Source organism: Peromyscus maniculatus, chromosome 10, assembly GCF_049852395.1.
Source record: "Peromyscus maniculatus bairdii isolate BWxNUB_F1_BW_parent chromosome 10, HU_Pman_BW_mat_3.1, whole genome shotgun sequence".
In the NCBI taxonomy this organism is placed as follows: Eukaryota; Metazoa; Chordata; class Mammalia; order Rodentia; family Cricetidae; genus Peromyscus; species Peromyscus maniculatus.
In genome coordinates, this window is record NC_134861.1 from 22,257,998 (window position 1) to 22,283,231 (window position 25,234).

General features: G+C 42.5%; 1 protein-coding gene across 1 annotated transcript in view; it reads right to left on the reverse strand.

The window, feature by feature from the left end:
- Actr2 (actin related protein 2) overlaps positions 1 to 22,775 on the reverse strand; it is a 55,913-nt gene extending 33,138 nt beyond the window's left edge. Inside the window, exons 1-3 of the mRNA XM_006974823.4 lie at positions 22,471 to 22,775; positions 7,281 to 7,391; positions 392 to 607 (exon numbers count right to left, since the gene is read on the reverse strand). Coding sequence (XP_006974885.1) covers positions 392 to 607; positions 7,281 to 7,391; positions 22,471 to 22,518 — 375 coding nt within the window. The 5' untranslated portion in view covers positions 22,519 to 22,775. The remainder of the gene's footprint in view (positions 1 to 391; positions 608 to 7,280; positions 7,392 to 22,470) is intronic.
- Between the last annotated feature and the right edge of the window lie 2,459 nt (positions 22,776 to 25,234).

A 25,234-nucleotide genomic window follows, 5' to 3' on the forward strand; every position in this document is an offset into this window, starting at 1 on the left:
CTCAATCACCTAATTTTTGGGGAGGGGAGTGTTCTCATCTACTAGCATATACACGTTAACCGCCCCTTATACAAAATGCTTGAGACCAGAGAGATTTCTGATTTAAAATTTGCAATATTTGCCTATTTACCAGGTAAATTCCCTTATCCAAAAATCCAAAATTTATGTTCCAAAATTCAAACTCTCATAAGCATCATAAACATGATCAAAAACATTTCAGTTTTCAAATGAACCACCCTCAATCTGTAGTAAATGCAAAATAAACAGGATCTAGGGAGAAATGACTGCTTTTATTTATCCTTAGCAGAAGGAGCAAGAAGAAAAAAAAAAATACTGACTTAACATTCTATCACAGAGATACACATGGATATCCAGCCCATCAAAAATTTACCTCTACAATCTTCTCTCTGTTTTTGGTTGGGTTCATGGGAGGTTCTGTGAGTAGAATTTTGCAGTTTCTGGTGTCTATATTGAGTTTCTCTGGTCCAAATGTGTAGTCCCACAGGTGTTTCATGTCATCCCAATTTCGCACTATGCCGTTCTCCATGGGGTAGTTAACTTCCAACATTGAGCGCAATTCACTTGCCTCATCCCCGACCATAAGATCCTAGAAGACGGGATGGCAAAGCTTTAAAATAGTCCAAGTTTTACATCAAGAAGCTTTAGAAAATTCTATTCCCAGATTTTAGGAAACTTGGGAATAACTAAATTTTATTTTTTTTCTTGGACTTGCAGATCAAGTTTTTTATTCCAAAGTTAAAACTCTTTTCTTTCAAGAACAGCTTACAAAGTTTAATCAATATTTTATGTACTATGTATTTAAATCAATAAATTGACCTTACCTTTAATACATGCTTCCAAAAGAAGAGCATTAGCACAAATAAACCCCACATTTTCATATTTTGAAGGGATTTGTATGAGGTTTCATGTTTCTTTTGTTCAAATGTTCAAAAAATAAGTCCTGTGATATGTGAAATAGCACATCAGGGGGAAAAACTTGAAAGACACTCAATGCACACAAGCACATTTCTTTCTACTATCAAAATGATTTATATCACTGTAGATGAAAAATCATAATGATTCTTCATTCCTTTATAACAATGCATTACATACACACACACACATACACCAATTAACAGACTTCACAAATGTCTATCTATATGTGTATGCATTAAAACAACGCCTATAAAGTTATCTCATGGGCAACATTTTTAATCGTGACGTATAATACTGGAAATCAATGCTATCTTTCATGAAGCACAATACTTACAACCTGTCTCCAATGAGAGCATATTTAAGGTGACCCACATTAAAAAAAAAAATAAAACTTTGTATGCATAACAAAGCAAACGAGATCTTAATATTAAATGTTTTAGAAATCAGTAATCCAAGTTATTATTTCTACATTGATGAATCCAATTAAAAATTAGTACCAAAAATAGCTACTATTTGGTATAATAAAAGTTCAGATTATGAGGAGATGAAGAAAAGAAACCACAAAACCAACATGAGAAGATGTAAAATGAAGCTTTATAAACATGACCTTTGGGGTGGGCTGAAGCACAGAGGTAGTCATGTGCCTCGTATGTGGAGGGCCCTAGGAGTTCAATCTGCAGTGTTAGGGGAAAAAGGGAAAAAAACAAAACAACAACAACAACAACAAAAAAAAAAAAAAAAAAAACAGAACTAGAAATGTCCCTGAAGAGTAGTTTTAAACTAAAAGCCAGATTTCTGGAAGATACAGTAATGGCAAAAAGAAAGAAGTTCACTAAAACTTGCTATTGCAACTAATTTCTTTTTTTTTTTTTTTTTTTTTTGGATTTTCGAGACAGGGTTTCTCTGCGTAGCTTTGCGCCTTTCCTGGAGCTCACTTGGTAGCCCAGGCTGGCCTCGAACTCACAGAGATCCTCCTGGCTCTGCCTCCCGAGTGCTGGGATTAAAGGCGTGCGCCACCACCGCCCGGCTGCAACTAATTTCTTATAACGTCAATTTCCCCAAAACTAACACTTAAGTTCCTTGACTATTAACTACTCAGAATCTTTAGGAAGAATATGAAAAACTGGAAAGATCGACACTTGTGAACTCTGGATAAAAGCAGGCATGGTGAAGTATTTAGGGAGAAGTATACTAGTATCTGCAACTCAGTGAAACATCAAAAACACAAACAAACAAAAACCAACCCAAACCAAAATAAATAAACAACAAAAACCAAGCATTTTGATAGATGAATGGGTATGCAGTTAATCAAAATAATAAATGTTTTATTTTTTGAGACAAGGTCCCTCTATGTAGCCCTGGATGTTCTGGAACTCTGTGTGTACACCAGGCTGGCCTCAACAATACTGAGATCCGCCTGCCTCTGCCTCCCCAGTGCCCTATGCCTGGTTTAGAACAACAGATATTAATACTGGAGTCTAGGTGGTAGGTATATGCAGGGTCTGTAAACCCTGTTTAACATAGCTACATCTGCTAAACATTTCTTAATTAAAAATAGAGGGAAAAAAATTCTATACCTGCAAATATATATGCTACTTTTGGCTATTAACAAGTACAATTTCATACCAATTTCTGTTACTTATTTGATTCTATGGTAAGTGTATTTTTCATTGTATTATAGAAGACAACTGATTTCGATAATTGGTTGGTAATCTCTATTATTTCAACCAATTTAGAGTAAGTATGATCAAATTTCAACAGAATACTTACTTTTATTCCTCTGAAGAAGAGTGGCTTATTGCCTCTGAGGTGGTGATGTTGGCACACATCTTTAATCCCAGCACTCGGGAGGCAGAGGCAGGTGGCTCTCTGTGAATTCAAGGCCAGCCTGGTCTACAGAGCAAGTTCCACGACAGCCAGGGCTACACAGAGAAACCCTGCCTCAAAAAAAAAAAAAAAAAAAAGGAAAAAACCCAAACAAACAAAACAGAGGCTTATAGCAACTCAAAATAAAAGCCTTATGAATCTTCTTCTAGGGCCACACATATTATGAACTATTAACTGAAAGGGAAATCTGACATTGAGTATCCTTAGTTTCCTCTGAACAAAAAGGGCCATTTAAAAATGGAAATGTATGCAAGGGACTTAATGAAAAACTTGTTGATAAAATTATTTCTTTAACCCTCAGACAGCCAGAGATGTTGCAGAGTTGGTATAGTGCTTGCCTAGCATGCACAAAAGCCCTGGGTTCCATCCCCAGCACGGTCTGGTATCAGGCATGATGGCACACTGCAATCATAGGACTTGGGAGGTAAAGGCAAGAGGATCAGAAGTTCAAGGCCAGCTTGAGATATATGAGACTTTGTCTCAAAACAAACAAACAAACAAACAAACAAGCATCAAGTGCCAGGTATTGTGGCACACACTATAAGGCCTAGGTAGGAAGATGAAGAATGCCAGAGTTCAGGCTCAGCCTGGGCTATACAGGGAGACCAAAACAAACAAACAAACCAGGAGCAGTGGCACAGGCTTGGAATCCAGCACTCGACAGTGAGGCCAGCCTGGTCTACAGTCAGTTCCAGGACAGCAGGGCTACACAGAGAAACCCTGTCTCACAAAACCAAAACTCAAAACAGAGAGAGAGAGAGAGAGAGAGAGAGAGAGAGAGAGAGAGAGAGAGAGAGAGAGAGAGACAGAGAGAGAGACAGAGAGAGAGACAGAGAGAGAGACAGAGAGACAGAGACACTGAGATTGAGGCAGGAAGATCAGTAGCTCAAGGCAGCTATCCTGGACTCCACAGCAAGTTTGATGCCAGCCTAAGCTATGTGAAACCCTGTCTGAGAAAAAACTAACCAACTAATCAAACAAAACCTCCAAACAAAACCTAGATCACATATTAACTCTCCCTTAGAACCTTTCAACTTTCAACAATGCTAATAACCTAGCTCTGCGGTGGTGGCTGGTGGCGCACACCTTTGATCCCAGGATGGCAGAGGTAGGCGGACCTCTGTGAGTTCAAGGCCAGCCTGGGACAGATCAAGTTCCAGGATGGCTAAGGCTGGCTACATAGAGAAAACCCCCAAACAAACAAACAAGCAAACAAAGAAACAAATCGAAGACTCTTAGGTTCCCTCCTCCCTTCAGAACCAGCAGGAAATGCTCAGAGCAGCCTCGAGTTTTTACTGTTGCCCACCACTGGACTTCAAGCCTAAACCTCACCTGGTCCCTGGAAACTCACAGTAACTGAGACACTGGGTGAAAGCCAGTTACTTAGTATAGATTATATCTGCCAAGAATAATTTTGAACGTCACTCTGAACTAGAAAACAGAGAAAAATACAAGCTTTAAACCACAATTACATCCCTAGAAGGAAAGTCTATGAAACCAGGGAAGCGGAGGTTGGTGTAAGGGTTAGAGCACGCTACATCTCAAAATACGTTTTTTCTTTTCACCCAGCATATGGAAGATTTTACTTTTATACTGAAAGAACAAATATATTTATAATACCAACTAGATATTCTATTTCTGATTTAAAAAGAACTTTAAAATTATGCCTATACTATTCTCTACAAGCACACCCTTTAAAAAAAAATGTCTTTAGTATTTAAAACAATGCATGTTCTTTTATTCAGAAAAAAAATTAAGAATTTCCAGACTTAAAGACTACCATATAAAAATGTAATAACACAGTCAAATGTCTGGGACAGGCCCAGCAAGCCTCTAGTTTGTTTGTTTGTTTTATAAAAGGGAGGGACTACACAAAGGTACTTACTTGTCTCTGTGTGTATGGGGCATGGCCTTTTATTTCTGGGAAAGCCCGAGAGGTATGTTATTTTTTTCTTATTTATTTTCAGATAGTGTCAAATCTACTCATCAGTAAGAATGACATAGAAACAGATTTTCTTTTATTTCTTTTTTCACTTATGATTCATGTATACATTAAAATTCTACTCAGTTTACCAAATGCATATATGTTATACTGGCTGCAAATTTATGCATTCAGTATAATAGGTAATATAGAACATCAATCAATAAACTAAGTGTCCAAATGTAACAAATTCACCCATTTTCTGTCTGTATCACATAGCTACTTCATTTCTGTATTATGCACACCACATTCCATTTTAATTACAACATTCATCTACAAAAAATAAGGAAAACAATTCAAAACTATGTTAGTAATTAGTTCTTGTTTGGTTCATTGTATGCAATCAGGAAAGTACAGGACTTTATTAGTTGCTACCAAACTGAAGAAATGAAAAAGGTTAAAAAATTAAAGCACTTAAAACAAAAATATGGATTTCCCCCTCCCCAATACTGAAGGGACACAAACAACAGCTACTGTCCCAGCAAGGCGAAGTGGAAACAAGCAGAGCACGTGTGTGACCTCACTTACCATCGTTTTGTTACTCTACTTCAACAGGTCAAGAAAGGAGAGAGAAGGTAGAGCGAGAGTCAGAAAAGGCCTACACAAAATCCCCACCGAAAGGTCTAAACACACAAGCAACAGAGACAGTTAGGCCGAGGTCAGATGCAGTGCCACTATATCTTACAGGGTTAACATCAGGGCCACATGAACTCTGTGGGAATTAAGTAGGTGATTTAAATTCCCACTGTCTTAGTCTACCATCACATTTTAGCTAACAAGACTTAAAAATAAATATAAGTCAATTCGCTAAGCACGGGAATTCCAAACTGTTCTTTAGTTCATTACTGAATTTAAGAACTTCAATTAAGAAAAACATGGACAATACATGGTCTAGCTGAGTAGGTCAGAGTTTAGTTCAGGAGTGTTTATCTAAACCCTAGCAGTCAAGTGAAAGGAAACGCAATTTAACTGGAAAGCCTTAAAGACGTGAAATAGCGGAAGTAAAAACACACTGACACACTCTATCAGCAGTCCCTGGAAAATGTCTCACAAGAAAACTTCATTTTTATTACTTGGCCTTAAAAAGCAAGAAAACAGGTGAGAAGAAATGTGCTGTTTTTGTTGTGTTGGAGAATAAAAATGGCTACATGTGATATTTCTCTGAACCTCAAAAATGTTATCATCTATAAAAATGTACAAAGGCCAGCCTCTAAGTAAAATGCACTCTTTACACTCAGTGTTCCCTCATCACATTACTAGCTGAATTTCAAATTGAAGTCCTTTCAAGACAGAACCTGCCAGGCTTCCTGATGAAGGCCTTTAATCTTACACTTGGAGGCAGAAGCATGCTCTCTCTGAGATCAAGGCCAGCCAAGGATACACAGTAAGATCTTGTCTCCAAAAAAATAAAAATAAAAAAGATAAAATTCAATCAGAATGAAAATTTATGAAAAGAGAAAAAGGAATCTGACAAAATTTCCCTGCAAAGCCTTTCCTAAAATGTCTCATACTGAGTGAACTACTTGGTTTTGGAAACCTACCAAAGGCCAGAATTCACTTTTAGGTTATTTAAAAAAAAAAAAAAAAAAAACCACAGAATCTACGTTTCCATGTGTATTTTTATTTATTATGTAACTCTGTTCTCGAGCTCCCACAGTTGAGACCTAGAACACAGTAATTTATCTCTATCGTCTATTACACCCATCACTTTTCTCTGTACCTCAAACAAATATCCCAAAGATATACACCCTGAGTCTTGACAAAGACTGTCCAAACAGGACCAAACAGTGTTAACTATTAAAAAAAAGAAAGAAAGAAAAGCCTCACTAAAAAAGCCCCTAAATTCTACTGTTTTTTTATAATCTGGACCCTATCTACCTTAAGAATGTAGTCAATTCATGATCTTTTAATTAGTCTATTTCTTATAAAATAATGTGACTCCTGCTTGATTTCTAGCTCAGTGGAAGAAAATTTGTTGAGCCTCTCATGTAAAGTATTGGCTAATGACAACTTGTCCCCCTCTTCCATTACGGAAAGACAAAGTGTTAAGACCAAATAAGGAGCTGCCTGGTTTCTTCCCGCACATTATGAAAATCAACTGGAATGGGAAGAAGAGGAACCAGGCCTAGACTTCTGGGTCTTCCTGACTGACTGCATGAAAGAGTAGGAGGTCAGAAAAGCCCCACGTCTCAGAGACACTAAGACGGCATAGGCACTAATATATATCAATTTTGTACTTAATTCTAAAGCTAATGTTTTTTATACTCCATATCATAATGGCACCATGCTATACGTAAACAAAAAGATAAAATTAACTTCAGGGGGGTTTTTGCCTTTGTTGAGGTGTTACTATACATTAAAATTACGAGAAATTCTGTTCTCTTCTTTGCTTTTCCTGACATTTTACTTTACACTATTTAATTCAAAGATCACCTCACACAGCCTCATGGTTCTTTAACAATGAATAAAACATTACCTTGATTTCAATGTTTCCCACTTTGGTGGTTGATCTGATAATAGGTCTTCCAACCAAAGCTGGGAAGATGTGTTCTGGAAAGTTAGAGCCTGCATATCCACACTTCACAAACTGGAAGGAAACAGAAATGAGTGGGTTAGTGTTAGTATCCAAGCATTTACTACAGTGATTTAAAAGGAGTATCAGGCCGGGCGGTGGTGGCGCACGCCTTTAATCCCAGCACTCGGGAGGCAGAGGCAGGTGGATCTCTGTGAGTTCGAGGCCAGCCTGGTCTCCAAAGCGAGTTCCAGGAAAGGCGCAAAGCTACGCAGAGAAACCCTGTCTCGAAAAACAAAACAAAACAAAACAAAACAAAAAAAAAAAAAAAGAGTATCAGAAAACAGCACTTTGCTTTCAAACCATCCAAAGTGGTCACCCATTCTATTCCTCATGCCATCTCTTTAAGTTCTCCCAAGTACCAAGTACTCTCAGACCTTGTCTTAGTTAGGGTTGCTATTGCTGTGATCAAACACCATGACCAAAACAACTTGGGGAGGAAAGGGTTGATGTGGCTTACATTCCCACATCACAGTCCATCACTGAGGGAAGTCAGGACAGAACTCAAACAGGACTGGAACCTGGAGGCAGGAGCTGATGCAGAGACCATGGAGGAGTGCTAATATGGGCTTGTTTCTCAAGGCTTGCTCAGCTGCTCAGCTGCTTTCTTCCTTTTCTTTCTTTCTTTCTTTTCTTTCTTTCTTTCTTTCTTTCTTTCTTTCTTTCTTTCTTTCTTTCTTTCTTTCTTTCTTTCTTTCTTTCTTTCTCTCTTTCTCTCTTTCTCTCCTTCTCTCCTTCTCTCCTTCTCTCCTTCCTTCCTTCCTTCCTTCCTTCCTTCCTTCCTTCCTTCCTTCCTTCCTTCCTTCCTTCCTTCCTTCCTTCTTTCTTCTTCTTCTTTTTTTTTTTTTGGTTTTTTTTTCCAAGACAGGGTTTCTCTGTGTAGCTTTTGGAGCCTGTCCTGGAAATCACTCTGTAGACCAAGCTGGCCTCGAACTCACAGAGATCCGCCTGCCTCTGCCTCCAGAGTGGTGGGATTAAAGGCATGTGCCACCACCGCCCGGCTTCCCCTGCTTTCTTATAGACCTCAGAACCACCCCCGGGTGGCACCACCCACAATGGACTGGCTCTCCCCCACCGATTACTAATTATGAAATGCCCCACAGGCCTGCCCACAACCCAATCTTAAAGAGGCATCTCTTTTTCTTTTTCTTTTTTGTTTGCTTGTTTCTGAACATGGTTTCTCTATGTAGCCCCGGCTGTCCTGGAACTCTCTCTGTAGACCAGACTGGCCTCGAACTCATAGAGATCCATCTGACTCTGCTTTCTGAGTGCTAGAATTGAAGGCATCCACCACCACCACCCAGCTAGAGGCATTTTCTTTTTTTTTTTTTTTTTTTTGGTTTTTCGAGACAGGGTTTCTCTGTGTAGCTTTGCGCCTTTTCCTGGAACTCACTTGGTAGCCCAGGCTGGCCTCGAACTCACAGAGATCCGCCTGCCTCTGCCTCCCGAGTGCTGGGATTAAAGGCGTGCGCCACCACCGCCCGGCTATAGAGGCATTTTCTTAATTGAGGTTCCCTCCTCTCAGCTGACTAGCTTATGTCAAGCTGACTTAAAACTATTTAGAACAGAGTTCATATTTAGTTTCGGGGTAATTGCTTCCTTAGGGCCCAAGTGTCTCCAGAAGGTAAGGTGCTCAAGCAGGGAGCTAAACTGAGTGATTGACGCTGGAGCTTGATGCCTGAAGGAAGCTCCAGCACACAGTGCTCACCCAGGAAGTCTCTGGAAATGGACACATCCACTCAACAAATGCTAAGGAATTTTTAAAGGAGAAATGAAAGAAAATGAACACAATAAAAGCTTCGATTCAGCCTGGCAATGGTGGTGCACACCTTTAATCCCAGCATTCCAGCAGCAGAGACAGGTGGACCTCTGAGTTGGAGGCCAGCCTGGTCTACAGAGTGAGCTCCACGACAGCCAAGGGCTACACAGAGAAACCCTGTCTCGAACAAACAAAAATAAAACAAACAACAAAAGCAGCTCTGATTCGAAGCCAGGCTTTTAAGATTTATGTATTTTTATTTCATGTGCATTGGTATCTTGCCTACAAGTACGTTTGTATGCGGGTATCAGCTCCCCTGGAAATGGAGTTACAGACAGCTGTGAGGTGCTGGGAATTGAACCTGGGTCCTCTACAAGAGCAACCAGTGCTCTTAACTGCTGAGCAGTTTCTCTAGCCCATAAAAGGTGGATTTGTTTTACTTTTTTAAAGTGCTAGGAATAGAACAGAGGGGCTTGTGTGTGCTAGGTAAGTGTTTTACCACTGAACCACATCCCCAGCCCGAAACCATGCTTTTAAATATCCACTCATTTAAGCAACCTCATTTTCCAAAAATGGAAAAAAAAAAAAAATGATATCTGGACTAACATCATGTGTATTTTCACATGTAAAATTGTCATATTAGTTATTTTCATTTTAATATTTAGTAATACCAGGTAACTATTTCATATTCAAGCAAGACCCTTCTCCAAGGACTACATCAGTGATTCTAATGATTCTTTCATTTCACACATAAGAAACTTTGTAGTTTAGGAGATTTAGAAACCACACTAAAACCTAAAATGGAAAGCTGGGTGTGGTGATTCATGTGTTATGATTACAGGCATGTGTCACCATGCCTGATGAGGAATCTTTTCCTCCTTTTTTTGAGATACAGGACCTTAGACATGTTAGGCAAATGCTCTACCTCTGAGCTACAGCACTCAATATATTTTTCAAGAGCAGACACTGCACGCTTATAATCTAAGCACAAAGGAAGCAGACAGGAGAACTACAAGTTCAAGGCCACCCTGGCCAACAGCAATTTCCAGGTCAGCCGGGGCTCATTAAGACTGTTTGAAAAGTAGATGTCTCGAGGAAAAGGCAAGTAAAACTTTCAGATAGGAGGACGTTACGGTTGAGGACGCGGTTGAACACTTGGCCCCCAGCTGGTGGTCTCTTGAGGTAGACATGTACTCTATCTAATAGGTAGGACCCAGGAAGGAAGTGGGTTATGAGAGGCAGGTTTTAGCAGTTAGAACTCAGTCCTACTTCTGGCTACATCTCTCTCTCTCCCCCCACTTCCTCGTCTACCAAAATATGAGCAAGCACCTCACATTCCCTCTGCCATAAACAGGAACTGATCCTGCCATCATGCCTTCCCTGACACCATGGGCAGAATTACCTTCTAAACTATGAGCCAAAATAAGCCCATCCTCTTTTAAGTTACTTTGATGAGGTACTGGTCCAATGACCAGAAAAATAACTAATATACAGGAAGAAAGGAAATGCTGGGGGCTGGAAAGCTGGCTCAGTGGTTAAGGGCACTGCTTTTCCAGAGGACTTGGGTTCAATTCCTAGCATCCACATGGCAGCTCACAAGTGTCTATAACTCCAAGATCTAACACCCTCACACAGACATATATGCAGGCAAAACACCAATGCACATAGCCGGGCGGTGGTGGCGCACGCCTTTAATCCCAGCACTTGGGAGGCAGAGCCAGGCGGATCTCTGTGAGTTCGAGGCCAGCCTGGACTACCAAGTGAGTTCCAGAAAAGGCGCAAAGCTACACAGAGAAACCCTGTCTCGAAAAACAAACAAACAAAAAAAAAAAAAAAAAAAAAAAAAAAAAAAAAAAAACACCAATGCACATAAAATAAAAATAAATAAATGGAAATACTATCAGAATCTCCACAACATTAGTAAGGTCTTCATCCAATGCATGCTAAATTACAAGGATTTTTGTGTTTACTGAGAATGCCTGTAACAGAGGTACACATATAAGAGGTACACATTAAATGACTGGTAAGTATTGAAAGAACCGTTCATTTACAAGCATGAGATTATGGTTATTTTAAAATACAAATATAGCTGGTGGGTTCCCTATCCATCCATGGACTCAACTAATCATAGATCAAAATATCTGAAGCAGGACCAATGTGATACCTTAGGAGGTAAAGGCACTTGTTGCCCAACCTGACGACCTAAGTTCAATCTTCAGAACCCACACTTGTAGAAAGAGAGAATCAACTCCCACATCGCTGTCCTCTGAACTCTACATAGATGCTGTGGCGTGTGCACGCCCCTCCATTCACAAATAAATACAATAAAAATGTCTAAATCATATCTAAAAGCACCTTTCACCTTACCATTCCTCCCTAAACACTAGGAAATAACTCTTTAGACAAGGTTTAAGTTGTGTTAGGGCTGTGCACTGATGGTACACTCCTGTAATCCTCGGACTCTGGAGGTGGTGGTAGGACAGGTGTTCAAGGCCAGCCTTAGCTGGCCAAACTTAACATATGGAATTTGAGGCCAGCCCGAACTGCATGAGACCCTGGCTCAAAACCATAAACAACTATGACAGCATTGAGTTAGGTAATAGACTTAAGGTCATATACAAATATTATACTACATTATGAACAACTACACGAGGGGGGGGGGGAGAAGAGGAAGGAGATAGAGATACACAGGGAGATGGGGTGAATCAATTCCCTACAGAAAGTCTACTGTTCTGTGGCATCAGGGACCATACACTTTTAGAAGAACTAAGGTGAAAGAGTACTTGAAAGTGATGCACATTAGTAACAGTACAAAGGTGGGCAGAAAGCCAGGTCTGGCAACATTGCACTTGCACCTGGAAAGCTCAGGCAAGATTATTTACAAGTCCAAGGGCAGTCTGTGCTGTATCCTAACACTCTAACTCAAGCCAATGGAAGAAAACTCTAAAGATCAACAGAAAAAACTATCCTGGTATATACTGAATGTATAATCGTGGGTTCATAAACCACACCCTCCTCCCCGTCTGTGGTGGTAATCTAATTGTACTGAAATGTGATTTTGATTGTATGTTAATAAATAAAGTTGCCCGGGGGTCAGAGCTATTAGAGCCATAGCAAGAGTGTGGCGGTGGTGGCACACGCCTTTAAACCTATAGATCTCTGTGTGTTCAGGGATACAGCCAGCATTGGAGACATATGCCTTTAAGACCTAGGGGGCTGTACATTCAGACAGTGACGAGGCAGTCACGTGTTTGGGTTTACAACCAATGAGAAGGCAGAACAACATACTATAAAAAGACGAACAGACAGGATATAGCTCTCTTTCGGGAAGCTGGGACACCGCAGGAAGAAGGGTGAGATTTTAGCTCTGACCTCTCTGCTTTCTCTTTTACATTGTTTCTGTGTTTCTTATTTAATAAAACAGTTGGTTACATCTACACCCGTCTCTCCCTTTTCTTCCTCCTCCTAGTGCCCTCTGTTGGCTCAGTTTCACCTCTACTTTCATGACACACTAAAAAAAAAAAAAAATGACGGGCGGAGGTGACACACACCTTTAATCCCAGCACTCGGAGGCAGAGCCAGGCGGATCTCTTTGAGTTCGAGGCCAGCCTGGGCTACAGAGCGAGATCCAGGAAAGGCACAAAGCTATACAGTCTCGGGGAAAAAAAAATTGGGGGTCTGGAGAGATGGCTCAGAGGTTAAGCGCACTGGCTGCTCTTCCAGAGGTCCTGAGTTCAATTCCCAGCAACCACATGGTGGCTCACAACCATCTATAATGAGACCTGGTGCCCTCTTCTGGCATGCAGGCATGTATGCAGGCAGAATACTGTGTATATATAATAAATAAACAAATCTTTAAATCTTTAAAAAAATGATTTTGAGTATCTATTTTAAAAAGTCTATGATCCACAAATGACAGAAAACATGGTCTTTATCAAGTCTTCTTCACTTAATATGGTCTATGGTTGCATCCATTTCCCTGCAAATAACATAATTTCATTCTTTAGTGCTGAAATTCTTCTGTGACTATACAGAATTTTTATCAATTCATTTGTTGGCTCTTATGAACAGTGCAGCAATAAACATGGTTATTTATCTGTGGGATGCTGACTTTTGGGTAAATACTCAAGAGTAGTTGGTATAACTATGTCATTTGATAGTTTAGTTTTTTTCTTTTTTTTTCCCTAGTTTTTTCAAAACAGGGTTTCTCTGTATGGCCCTAGCTGGCCTTGAACTCAGAGATCCGCCTGCCTCTGCCTCCCAGTGCCGCCGCCGCCGCCGCCACCACCGCCCAGCCTAGTTTTATTTTTAATCTTTTGAAAACAAGTGTGTGCATGTGCCCATATACATACATGCAGACCATAGGGTAACCTCCAGTGTCATCCTCAGAAATGTCCACCTTAGCCAGGCACAGTGGCACATGCCTTTAATCTCAGCACTCGGGAGGCAGAGGCAGACAGATCTCTCTGAGTTTGGGGCCAGCCTGGTCTACAAAGTCAGTCCCAGGACAGCCAGAGCTGTACACAGAGAAAGCCTGTCTCAAACCACCCCCCAATAACAACTAAACAAACAAAAAAACAAACAGAAATACCCGCCTTCTTTGAGATGGGGTCACTGGCCTGGCTGGCCTCTGCCTCCACAGCACTGGGATTACAGTCCTAAACCACCATGTGTGCATGGGCTCTAGACTGAACTCAGCTCCTCATGCTTGCAAGGCAAGGCAAGGACTTACCAGTAAGTCCCTCTCTTCAGCTGTGGGTATTCATAGTCTTGGGAGGAGTCTCCATATCAATTTCCAAAGGAGCTTGACTAATTTTCATTCCCACCAGCAGAATGTAAGGGTTCTCCTTTCCAAAGGTGCATAGAATATATCAATGTCCTGGCCCATAAGATGGTTCAGTGGGTAAGGGCACTTGCTGATGACCTGAGTTTAATTCCTGGGACCCACAAGGTGGAAGGCGAGAACTTCTTCTTGCTTGTGGTCCTCTGACCTCTACAAACCTATAATGTGAGCTTACATCAATCCTGCCAAAATACGAACACCTTCACTGTCTCTACAGCAGCCCTTTTGGAAACAATGATGAATCCTATTTGATTATAAATAGCCTAGAACATTCTGCTATCCAGAACTTAGTCTTTTTGAACAGAACCTCACAAATATGTTAAAATTATGATTTAAAGTAATTAAAGGTAATTACGAAAAATGTCTAAAACTAAGAATTTCAGCTCCCTAGCACCACCTTAATTCCTATTATCTCTGTCTATATATGCTTTCAGAGCCTAAGTAAATCATACTATTTAGATGCTTTGTTCCATACTCACAAAGCTTAATCCTAGTTAGCTCACTGTTGAGCATTTTTTAGGTATAGCTACACATTTGTAAAAGCATATTACTGTAGAATATACTGTTGGTATAACAGCACATGCTTGTAGGCCAGCCTGAGCTACATAGTGAGTGCCAGGCCAACCAAAGCTTTATTCATAGTAAGATTTCTGTCTTAAATAAAAACACAATTCCTCTTGGGTTACCTCTGAAGGCACATGTCAGTATGGTCTGAAGACCTTGTAATCAGGTACTCTCCTTGCTCATCTGACAGTGGTTGAGAAATGAAATTCAGAGTATAAGGTTCATCCCAAAGGAATGTTAAATAGAATTCAGGAACACTCCTTCATGTTCCCATATGTCAACTCAAATTATTGATTAATGTGACCTAGAAAGACTTGGGGGAACAATTACCACAGAGGAAAGAAATAGCCTCTGCTAGGTGTGGCAGTTCATGCCTGTAGTCCTAACACTCTAGAGGCTGAGGCAGAAAGACCACAAGTTCTAAGCCAACTTGAGCTATACTCCCCTCCTCGTGTGTGTGTGTGTGTGTGTGTGTGTGTGTGTGTGTATGTATAAAATCTCTCACACAATTCTCCTAAATCATAACATTTCTGTCCTCCAGTCAAAACCCAGCTTAACTGATAACTAAGCTGAAATAATAAAAACTCACAGAAAATATTCCCATCATATCTCCACCATATAAATTTTAGTATAAAGTCTGTCATTATCATCAGCCTACTGTCATAATTTCCACAGACATTTTGAATGTACAAAACTAATACTATTTGAATACAAAAATCTTATGTTTAACCTTAATGAAGGCCAGATAAAGAGGTGCAGGCCTTTAGAGACAGCACTCTGAGGAGCAAGATCTTAGTTCAAGGCCAACGAGGCTTTCAACAAGGATAACCAAAACAACAACAAAACCCTCAAAATTAACAGATACAGAATTCCCCATTAATCACGATGAAACGCTCACTCGTATGGGTATAAACAGTCTCGAAGAAAATTAGAAGCTGGTTAGAGATACAGCTCAGTAGTACAGGGCTTGCTTAGCATGCACAAGACAGTGGGCTGGAATGCCAGCGCTACCAAAGAAACAAGTGTGACTAGAGGGCTAATCTACACAAAGAAAGGGAAGGGGACCCCACGAAGGGGTAAAGTAAATCCTGGTACAGGGAGGAGACTGCTAAGGTTGATTGGTCTCCCTGCCACTCACACATATACACAATAGCAAAGGAAAGGGTCAGGTCACATCAACGTCTTCTGATTACAACTGTGCAGATGTTCATATCTTAAAATTCTTTTTAGGGGCTGGAGTTAAAAGCACTAGTTACAGAGCTCATGGCCAGATTAACCCATACATGAGGTCCTTCTGTCAAACTGAGATGCTCCTCACTGAAAAGGAACAAATTTTCTAAAGCCAGAAGAAAAACATATCCCAGAGCTGGGTGGTGGTTGCACACGCCTTTAATCCCAGCACTCAGGAGGCAGAGGCAAGCGGATCTCTGTGAGTTCGAGGCCTGCCTGGGCTACAGAGTGAGTTCCAGGACAGGCACAAAGCTACACAGAGAAACCCTGTCTCAAAAAACCAAAATAGGAAAAAGATATTCAAGAAAAAACTTAAGATACAAAAACTTATGGGGATAAATTCAGCATAAAATAAATGCAGATAAAAGTTTAAAAAAAAAAAAAAGGCCGGGCGTCGGTGGCGCACGCCTTTAATCCCAGCACTCGGGAGGCAGAGCCAGGCGGATCTCTGTGAGTTCGAGGCCAGCCTGGGCTACCAAGTGAGCTCCAGGAAAGGCGCAAAGCTACACAGAGAAACCCTGTCTCGAAAAACCAAAAAAAAAAAAAAAAAAAAAAAAAAAAAAAAAAAAAAAAGACTAGCTACTTTTCCTAGAAGACTAGGGTTCAATAATTCCCAGCACCCATGTGGCAGCTCACAACTGTCTGTAACTACAATTCCAGGTGATCTGATGCCCTCTTTTGACTTCCATGGGCATCAGGCATGCCAGTGACACCCATAAACATAAAACAATTAAAAATTTTTTAAATCATAAAAATTATTTTAAAAAATTAAACTACACTTTAAAAACTGTGTGTGTGCACACACGAGTCCCCTGGTACATTGTTCCCCTTCTCTATAGGTTCTCAGGAATCTAACTCAGGTTGGCAACAAGCACCTTCACCTGCTGGTCAGCTCAAGGGCCCTTCAAGTTCTCCATATACTTTAAGCAAGGAAACCTTTTCCAAGTACCCCAGAGGACAAAAATGAGAGCCCTGAAACTGCAGAAACAACCATTCTAAACCACTCTCACCACTTTACCAAAAGCAGGAGGAGGAAAATCAGACTTCAAATTAAAGCTACTACAAATAGGGGGTGGGGGTGGGGATGTAGCTCAGACAGCACAGTGCTCACCTACCATGCACTAAGCCTTGAGTTGGTTTCCCAGCCCATAAACCAGGCACGGTGGCACATGAGAGGTGAAGGAAGGACAGAAGTTCAAGGCTGTCCCCAGCTATGTGGCAAGCTGGAGGCCAGCCCAGACTCCAGACCCTTCTTTCAAAAACAGACATCACCACCTACCCACTCTTCCTGCCTAAGCAGTAGCTTGGTGGTTGCAGATGCTGTCTTGGGAGTCCAGTGCCAGCATTTCTAAAGGCACAAGACATTCCATCAATACAGTAAAAACCATACTGTTGTACATTGTTTCAAATTTGAATGCATTAGGCTCCAATAATATGAAAACAATCCAATTCAGCAACGTAAAATTAATAGGCAAGCTAAACTCAAAAAAAAAAATAAATAAAGAGCCATGATATAACAACATACAAAGAAAATATCCTTTTCTATGCTACTCTTTTGGTGTCACTTTAATCAGTGACATTCCTCCTGCATGTCCATCATTTTAAGGCTGGTGACAGTTCTGTGTGCAACAGGCTGTGTTAAGAACAGATTTGACCATATATAGTTTCTTCCTTGTAGCACTGTGGTTTAAGCAGGCTCTCTACTTCCTCCTGAGTCATCAAATAGTTAAGAGGCACAGTGTTCCTTAAGGCAAAATGAACAAAAGATCTGTCTACATTTGATATCAAAGCAACCTTTTCCTTAAAAAAGATTCAAAGCTGGGCAGTGTGACACATGCCTTTAATCCCAGCAGGCAGGAGGCTGAAGCAGGCAGACCTCTGTGAGTTCAAGGCCAGCCTGGTTTACAGAGCAAATTCCAGGACAATCAGGGCTACACACATAGAAACCTGCCTCTAAAGCAAAACTAACAAAAAGATTCAAAAACATTTTTATTTTATTTTTAAATATTTTATTAGTTTTTTGAGAGTTTTGTAAACATGTTTTGACCATATTCACCGTGCTGCCCCCAGGTCAACCCCCCCTCCCTTCCCACTCAACTCTGTCTTTGTTTTCCACCAAGGCAAGTATGTCCAAATATACTTGGGTACATAGCCCTCTATGGGAGTGGGGCTGACTTCTCAGGGGCTATATTATTAGAGAAAACGGTCTGTCGGTCTGCTTGGCTGGGGTGGGACGCAGGAACCTGGCCTGGTTGGCATGGGTCTTGTGCATGCTGTCACACTGCTGAGTCCTGGTGTCCAGCAGTGCTGTTTCCCTGTGGTCACCCACTGCCCTGGGCTCCCCTTCCACCACCTCTTGTGTAATGATTCCTGGGCCCCTGGAGACAGGGTATCACTATGTAGACCAGGCTAGCCTTGAATTGGGGATTTTCCTGCTTTAGTCTCCCAAGAGCTGGAAGTGGCACCCAGGAGGATTTTCTTGTCTTTTGAGACAAGGCCTCATGTGGCCCAGGCTGATCTTGAATTCCTGATCCTTCCGCTTCTCCACCCCAAGCACTGGAGTTACAGACATGCTCTATCACACTCACTGGGATTTCTAACCTCCCCTTTGAGCTCATTTGTTTTGTATTTTCCCCTTAATAGTTGGTGGTGCTTATACTTTAACTTCACAGTGGCCATTCTTATTTGAGGCCATGGTTGTTCTATAAGACTACTGCCTTTCACAAGGCAAAACTCAAGTTCTTGTTTGTTTGGTTTTGGTTTTTCGAGATGGTTTCTCTGTGTAGTTTTGGTGCCTGTTCTGGATCTCACTCTGTAGACCAGGCTGGCCTCAAACCCACAGAGATCTGCCTGGTTAAAGGTGTGTGCCACCACCACCCAGTGAAATTCTTGTTTTGTTTTTACTTAAAATATTCCTAAATCCAACATATAAGTTAGCAGAAGCCTGATAAAAAACAGACTACAATCAATTAGAAAGGTGAATTTTAAGTATAACATTCTTCTAGAACTATAAATGTCTATGTCTAACCATTCAACTTTATTAAGCATTATGCCAGCAACACAGAAGTCACTTGGGAAATCTGCATTTTGTTGGGGAATGATGTCACTGTTGGTGAGTTTATATTGAAGTTTATATTAACCATATATTAACACCAGGAACCTGGACTCAATTTGAAAGGAATCAAATCTCACAGGAAAAGAGGTATCCTGACTTTTGCCTAAATGGCTACTTTCAGAAGCCCTATTCTAGAAAGCAGGTTTCCTTCTCTGGGCTACTGAGACAAGGGTCTAGTTGTGGGCAATGGGAAAATAGAGCAGGCCTAGCATCTAGCATGTGATCAAAAGAACACATCTCTACTTCCAACATCCAATTATGTGCCTGTGAGAGGGATTAAAATTTTAATATCTTCTGGCTGGAGAGACGTAGTCAAGAGCACTTGTTCTTGCAAAGGATCTAGGTTTGATTCCCAGTACGCACAAGGTGCCTCATAATTATCCAAGAGTCCGGTACCAGAGGATCCAACCCCCTCGGGCACCAGACACACATATGGTGCACATACACACATGCAGGCAAAACACCTATGCACACAAAAATATAACAAATCTTTTAAAAATATTTTTTTATTTAACTTTTTAGGGTTGGGGACACCTCAGAAAGAACATTTACTTCCCGTGTCCAAATCCTTGGGTTCAATCCCCAACATCATTAAAAAAAACAAAAACAAAAACAAAAAAAAACCAACTTCTCTAATAGACCGCATTTTAAAATCTAAAGTATACAAAGGTAAATGAAGCCACCATTGATTAATGACTTAAGATACTTCTGCAACCACCTCCCATGTGCAGGGATTATAGGTATATGCCACATTTGGTTTGTGTGATGCTGGAGATGGACCCCCAGGTTTCTCAAAGATCAGGCAAGCACTCTAGCTTATGCACTAACATCTCCAGTCTCTAGTCTCTCGAGTGTACGGTGTGCACAAGGGTTCATGTGTGGATGCATGCTATGGTGCACATGTGGACATCAGAGGACATCACACACGTGCCCTCATCTTTGGCTCTTTTCTTGTCCACTGTTGCATACACAGCGCCAGCTAGTTCAAAAGCTTTTAGAGGGTCTCCCTTCTCTGTCTCCTACCTTATGGCAGAAGCACTGGAATTATGGTCCCAGCTTTATGTGGGTTCTAGGGCTTCAAGGACAGGTGCTTAGCCCCTTTGCCATGATTTAAAAACAAAACAAAACCCCAAATCTTAATGTCTTCTTTAATATTTAATTGTAAAGACATTACCGTAACTTCAGGTACCTAAATAAAACCAAGAACTTAGAAGAATAAGTAGTTAAGAAAACAGATTCTAAGCAGCTCTTAGTCCTCACTTTTTTTTTTAGAAACACCAAACATTCCTAACTATGATATGATTTAAGTCAGAGCTATATATGAATGGATATGAGTATCAAAGCTATTTCAGCCGGGCGGTGGTGGTGCACGCCTTTAATCCCAGCACTCGGGAGGCAGAGCCAGGCGGATCTCTGTGAGTTCGAGGCCAGCCTGGACTACCAAGTGAGTCCCAGGAAAGGCACAAAAGCTACACAGAGAAACCCTGTCTTGAAAAAACGAAAAAAAAAAAAAAAAGCTATTTCATTCATAAAGTTAAAGTTTATTAATAACTACAAGAGTAATACCATATACAAAATGTTTTTCCCTTCATTTATTCCACAGCAACTGATCTTTTTGCCCAAATGAATAGGATTTAAAAAGGGGGGGGGGGAGTCTCACTATGTAGCCATTCTGCCTCCCAAGTGCTGGCATAAAAAGACTATGCCAGCACGGCACGGCAGTCCTTTTAACAGCATTTTAAAGACTTGTTTCTATTTTAGGTGTATGTGTGTTTTACTCGCATATTTGCTTGTGTACCCTACATGTGCCTAGTACCCACGGAAGCCAGAAGAGGGCACTGGATGCTGGAACTAGAGTTACAGAAGGCTGTAAGCTGCCATGCAAGATGATGGGAATCAAACTCGGGTCCTCTGCAAGATTGACAAGTGCTCTTAACTGCTGAGCCATCTCTTTGGTACCAAATAGCAATTTTTTTTTTTGGGGGGGGGGTGTTCAATACAGGTTTTCTCTGTGTAGTCTTGGCTATCCTGGAACTCACTCTGTAGACCAGGCTGGCCTTAAACTCAGAGATCCACCGGCCTCTGCCTCTCAAGTGCTGGGATTAAAAGCATTCGCAGCGGGCACCACCACCACGCAGCCCTAAGTAGTATTTTTTTTAATGAGCACTTTTTTAAATAAGAATTTTATAAAAGTTTAAATGTTTATAATTTAGTTTAAATAGAATGCAACAATACATGCTTTGTTTAAAAAATCTTTCTCCTGATAATTTAGAAGCTTTATGAAACTCTACCTAACTTTCCTCACTGCTTTATCCTTTATCTCAAAGAATATGAAATGCATTTTATGTATCCCTACATGAAGTCTGCAAACATAAATATCTTTAATGAAGACACATAAATGGGTTTGCTTAAAAACTTTTATGTTTCTAAATCTTAGGCATATCACCACAGCAGTGGTAAGGATGTCCCTCTGTATTACAATACTTATTCTATTCTAGTCCAAATTTAACTTAGCTTAAATGAAGCTTGTACAATAATTGTCAAAGTTTGTAATAAATTCAATCAAGGGCAGTAGAATGGCAGTGAGTATCAGGTCCTTACCCCCCTCAACAACCTGGCTTCCAAAGCGATAGTTCAAGTAAAATCTTTAATTCATATTGTCACATTTGTGGCAGAGAAAAGTCACAAACTGTTGCAACACTAAAATAGTTAGAAACCACTAAAGAATTCATTCAAAAGAAACATTTCCATCTTCAAAATTGGGAACTGATGCTCCGAACACATTTTTAAACAAGGGCAGAAAGAAACCACTTGCAAATAGGTTCTAAATCAGCGCTTTAGTCTGATTTGGACAGTTTTAGGATCTTTAAGACTAAGGTCTGTATCCTGCACTGATGGGGGGGGGGGGGAGGAAGGCAGGGAGGAGGCACCAGAACTGATTCACTTCCCACCAGAATTAACTGGAGAGATCCGAGGTCTCCTAAGTCTTCCCACGGAAACGACGATCTATGAGGGGTTGCATGCAGAGCAAAGGGTGAAGCTGGAGCTGCCCACCGTCCCTCCAAACCACAGGCGACAAGGACAGCCCACACACTCTCCTGGGGCAGCCGGGAGGCCGAGAGCGAGGGCCGCGGCCCAGGGCCTGACAGCACTTCCCCTTTTCTCTGCGGAACCCGTTTCCTGCCTCGCATTCGGCATCTTCAGCTACACAGGAAGAGGAAGGCCGCTGGGTCTTGTATGGACACAGGCGAGGCTCCGAAATGGAGACCTCTCACCACCCAGGAACCGGGCCCACCCCCACCCAGACCCACGCAGGGCCACGGTTCTCGGGGCGCGGGCGGACGCCCGGGGGCGTTTGGGGAGCGGCCTCGCCGCTTTCGGGGTGCACTGAGGACCACCTAGCTCCGGGCCACCGGCTCACCCGCGGCTACGGCGAGCGCCCGCCCGTCCGCCCGCCCGCGCCCCCAGCGAGCGCCCCCCGAGAACCCGCCCGCTCGCCCGCCCGCGCCCCCGCAGCGCAGCCCCGCAGCCGAGGGTCCACGCGCACCCCGCACATACTCGCGGCCACCCCGCCGGGTCTTACCCCAGTGCCGTTGTCGCACACCACCACCTTCCTGCCCTGGCTGTCCATGGTTCGCCTTGGAGAGCCGCCGCCCGGCTTGGCCTGCTTCCTCCTCCACGAGGCCCCGCCCTCGGCCCGTCGCTCCTCCCACGCCGGAAGTCCCCGTCCGCCCGCCGCTCCGCCGAGCGAGTGGTGATTGGCAGCCGAGAAGGCCAATGAGCATTGGCCGGCGCTGGCGCGCCCTCTCGCTGCTCTCTGCTTCCGGCGCTGCGCCCGGCGTGCGGGGCGGTGGCTCGGTCCCAGGTGTCTCGGGACCAAGGGCGCGGCCTAGCCGCCTGCAGTCGAGGGCGGCCGGTGAAGGAGCGCAGGTGTGCGGTGGGGAGGGGTGGGGCAGCCGGCTGGGGAGACCGAAAGCCACCTGGAGGGCCCGAGGCGGCATGTGTCATTGCCCCTAGGCCTTGGCGGAGACGCCCACCCCTGTTGCAAACCTTGCGTTTATTCCGTACCTCCGGTTGCAGCCGGCCGGGATGCTTTCGTTGTTTCGGCTTCACCGCTTCCCACTTCCTTTTTTTTTTCAAACAGGAACTCGCTATGTTGCCAGATGCTGGCCTCAAATTCGTGACCCTCGGTAGCTTCCCTTAGAAACTGGGACAAGTGCTACGCGCACCTCTTTTTTTAAAAAAAATAAACTAAAATGTGCACGCATGCAACTTAGGAGTCTCGGTTTTGAAATCAAACAACTCCAAGCCGGGCGTGGTGGCTTTAATCCCAGGAGGCCAACCTGGTCTACATAGCGAGTTCCGGGCCAGCTTAGAGCTATATAGTGAGACCCTGTCAAAACGAAAGAAAAAAGAGTAAGACTTTCATTTAGCCGGACGGTGGTGGCGCGCGCCTTTAGTCCCAGCAATCGAGGAGGCAGAGGCACAGGCGGATGTACCTCCGTGAGTTCAAGGCCAGCTTGGTCTACAGTGCTAGTTCTATGACAACCAAAGCTACACACACACACACACACACACACACACACACACACACACACACACCTGTCTCCAAAAAAAAAGTTGCATGTAATTTTAATTTTTTTTTTTTTCTGAGACAATCCCACTGTCTATTCTTGGCTGACCTGGAGCTAATATCAGGCTGTCCTCTGACTCAAGAGATGGGACGGGGGTGGGGAGGTGGGGGGTGTAGGGGGGTCTGTCTCCCAAGTGCTGGGATTAAAGGCATACAGCACCATGTCCTGCACAAGTCCACTTTTGATTCTGGCCCTGAAACTAACTGTTTTGTAGTGCATACAGAACTTTGACTGTGCAGGGGCATAATAACCTCTAAATGTACATACGGGTGATTGTGAGGATTCTGTGCTGAAGCAAGCGTTAGCTCGGTGGTAGCATTTTAACATTCAGTGCAGGCTTCTGAGCCTGGTTCTCTTTATCTATAATATCTACATCTGTCCTTTGTGATTGCCCTGGTTCTAAAACCCAGCTTGCTACATCTTTCTAAAGATTTTGCACACAGCCAAGCTGGTGGTGGTCTCGGTCCTAACTAAACAGGGAATGACGAAGCTTTTGCTTTTTTAATTTCCTCCTGTCAAGGCTCCATCACCTTACCCAACATAAGCTGCAAGATGGTTAGTGTAGCCTATTTAATTACACTGTAGGCCCAGCACTCCCTTGGGCTTCTAGGTAAACCGTGAAAGATACCCTACATAAGCATACTGGCAGAGCTTTTCAAATTCCACAGTTCTGTTACATATGTTACTATCTCAAGTACTCATTGTTGATGTGTTTCCAGGTTTAATATTTTGTCATTAGGCCAGCAACGTGGCTCAGCAAGTAAAGGTGCCTGCTTGATGACCTGAGTTCAGTCCCTTGGACTCATAGTGTATATACATACATACACATACATGTACATATACAGACATATATACACACATATATATACATGCATACACACATACATACATAACACACACAAAAGCTCAAGGACTATATATACACCTAGAATCTGGATGTTAATAGTAATTTGCTATTGAAAAGGGAACAGAGGAGCTAGGTTTCGGCTCAGTTGTGAAGTGCTTGCCTACCGCGTACAAGCCTGGCTTCCATCCCCAGCTGGGAAACCATTCGGCTACCCCAGCATCCGGAGGTGGAGGCAGCAGCAGAACAGAACAAGCCCAAGGTCTGTGGGGGCCGAGATAAATTTAAATCTCTAATGGAACATGAAGAAGAGACTTTCCGTGGCCAAGCCTCCCGGCAGCAGCCTGTACAACAGCTTTTTCACAAGCTGCTTCCGGCCTTGAAGTCTAGCAAACAACTAAATGTGATCTTGGGCTGGTTAAATCAGCCAAGAAGACCGGGCTCAGGCCTGCTCTGCATGAGAGAGGCCTGGCCTAGTTCTTCTACCTACTCTCTTCTGGGATCCCTCTTTCCCCCCTCCCCTTCTGAGACAATTCTCCCCCATATCCCAGGCCGGTCTTGCTGTGCAGCCTAGGCTGAACCCTCAGCCATCCTCCTGCCTAGTACTCCTAAGTTTGAGGATTGTAGGCAAAGCCACCACACCAGACCTCCCTTGTGTCCTCTTTTCTTTTTCTTTCTTTTTTTTTTTTAAGATTTATTTGTTTTATTTGTATGTGTATGTGTCTGTGAATGTGTGTGTATGTAGGTACCCATGGAGGCTAGAAGGGGGCTCTGGATCCCTGGGAGCTGCAGTTACGGGTATCTTTAAGCCATCTGATTTGGATGCTGGGATCTGAACACTGGTCTCCTGATAGAACTGTAAACGCTCT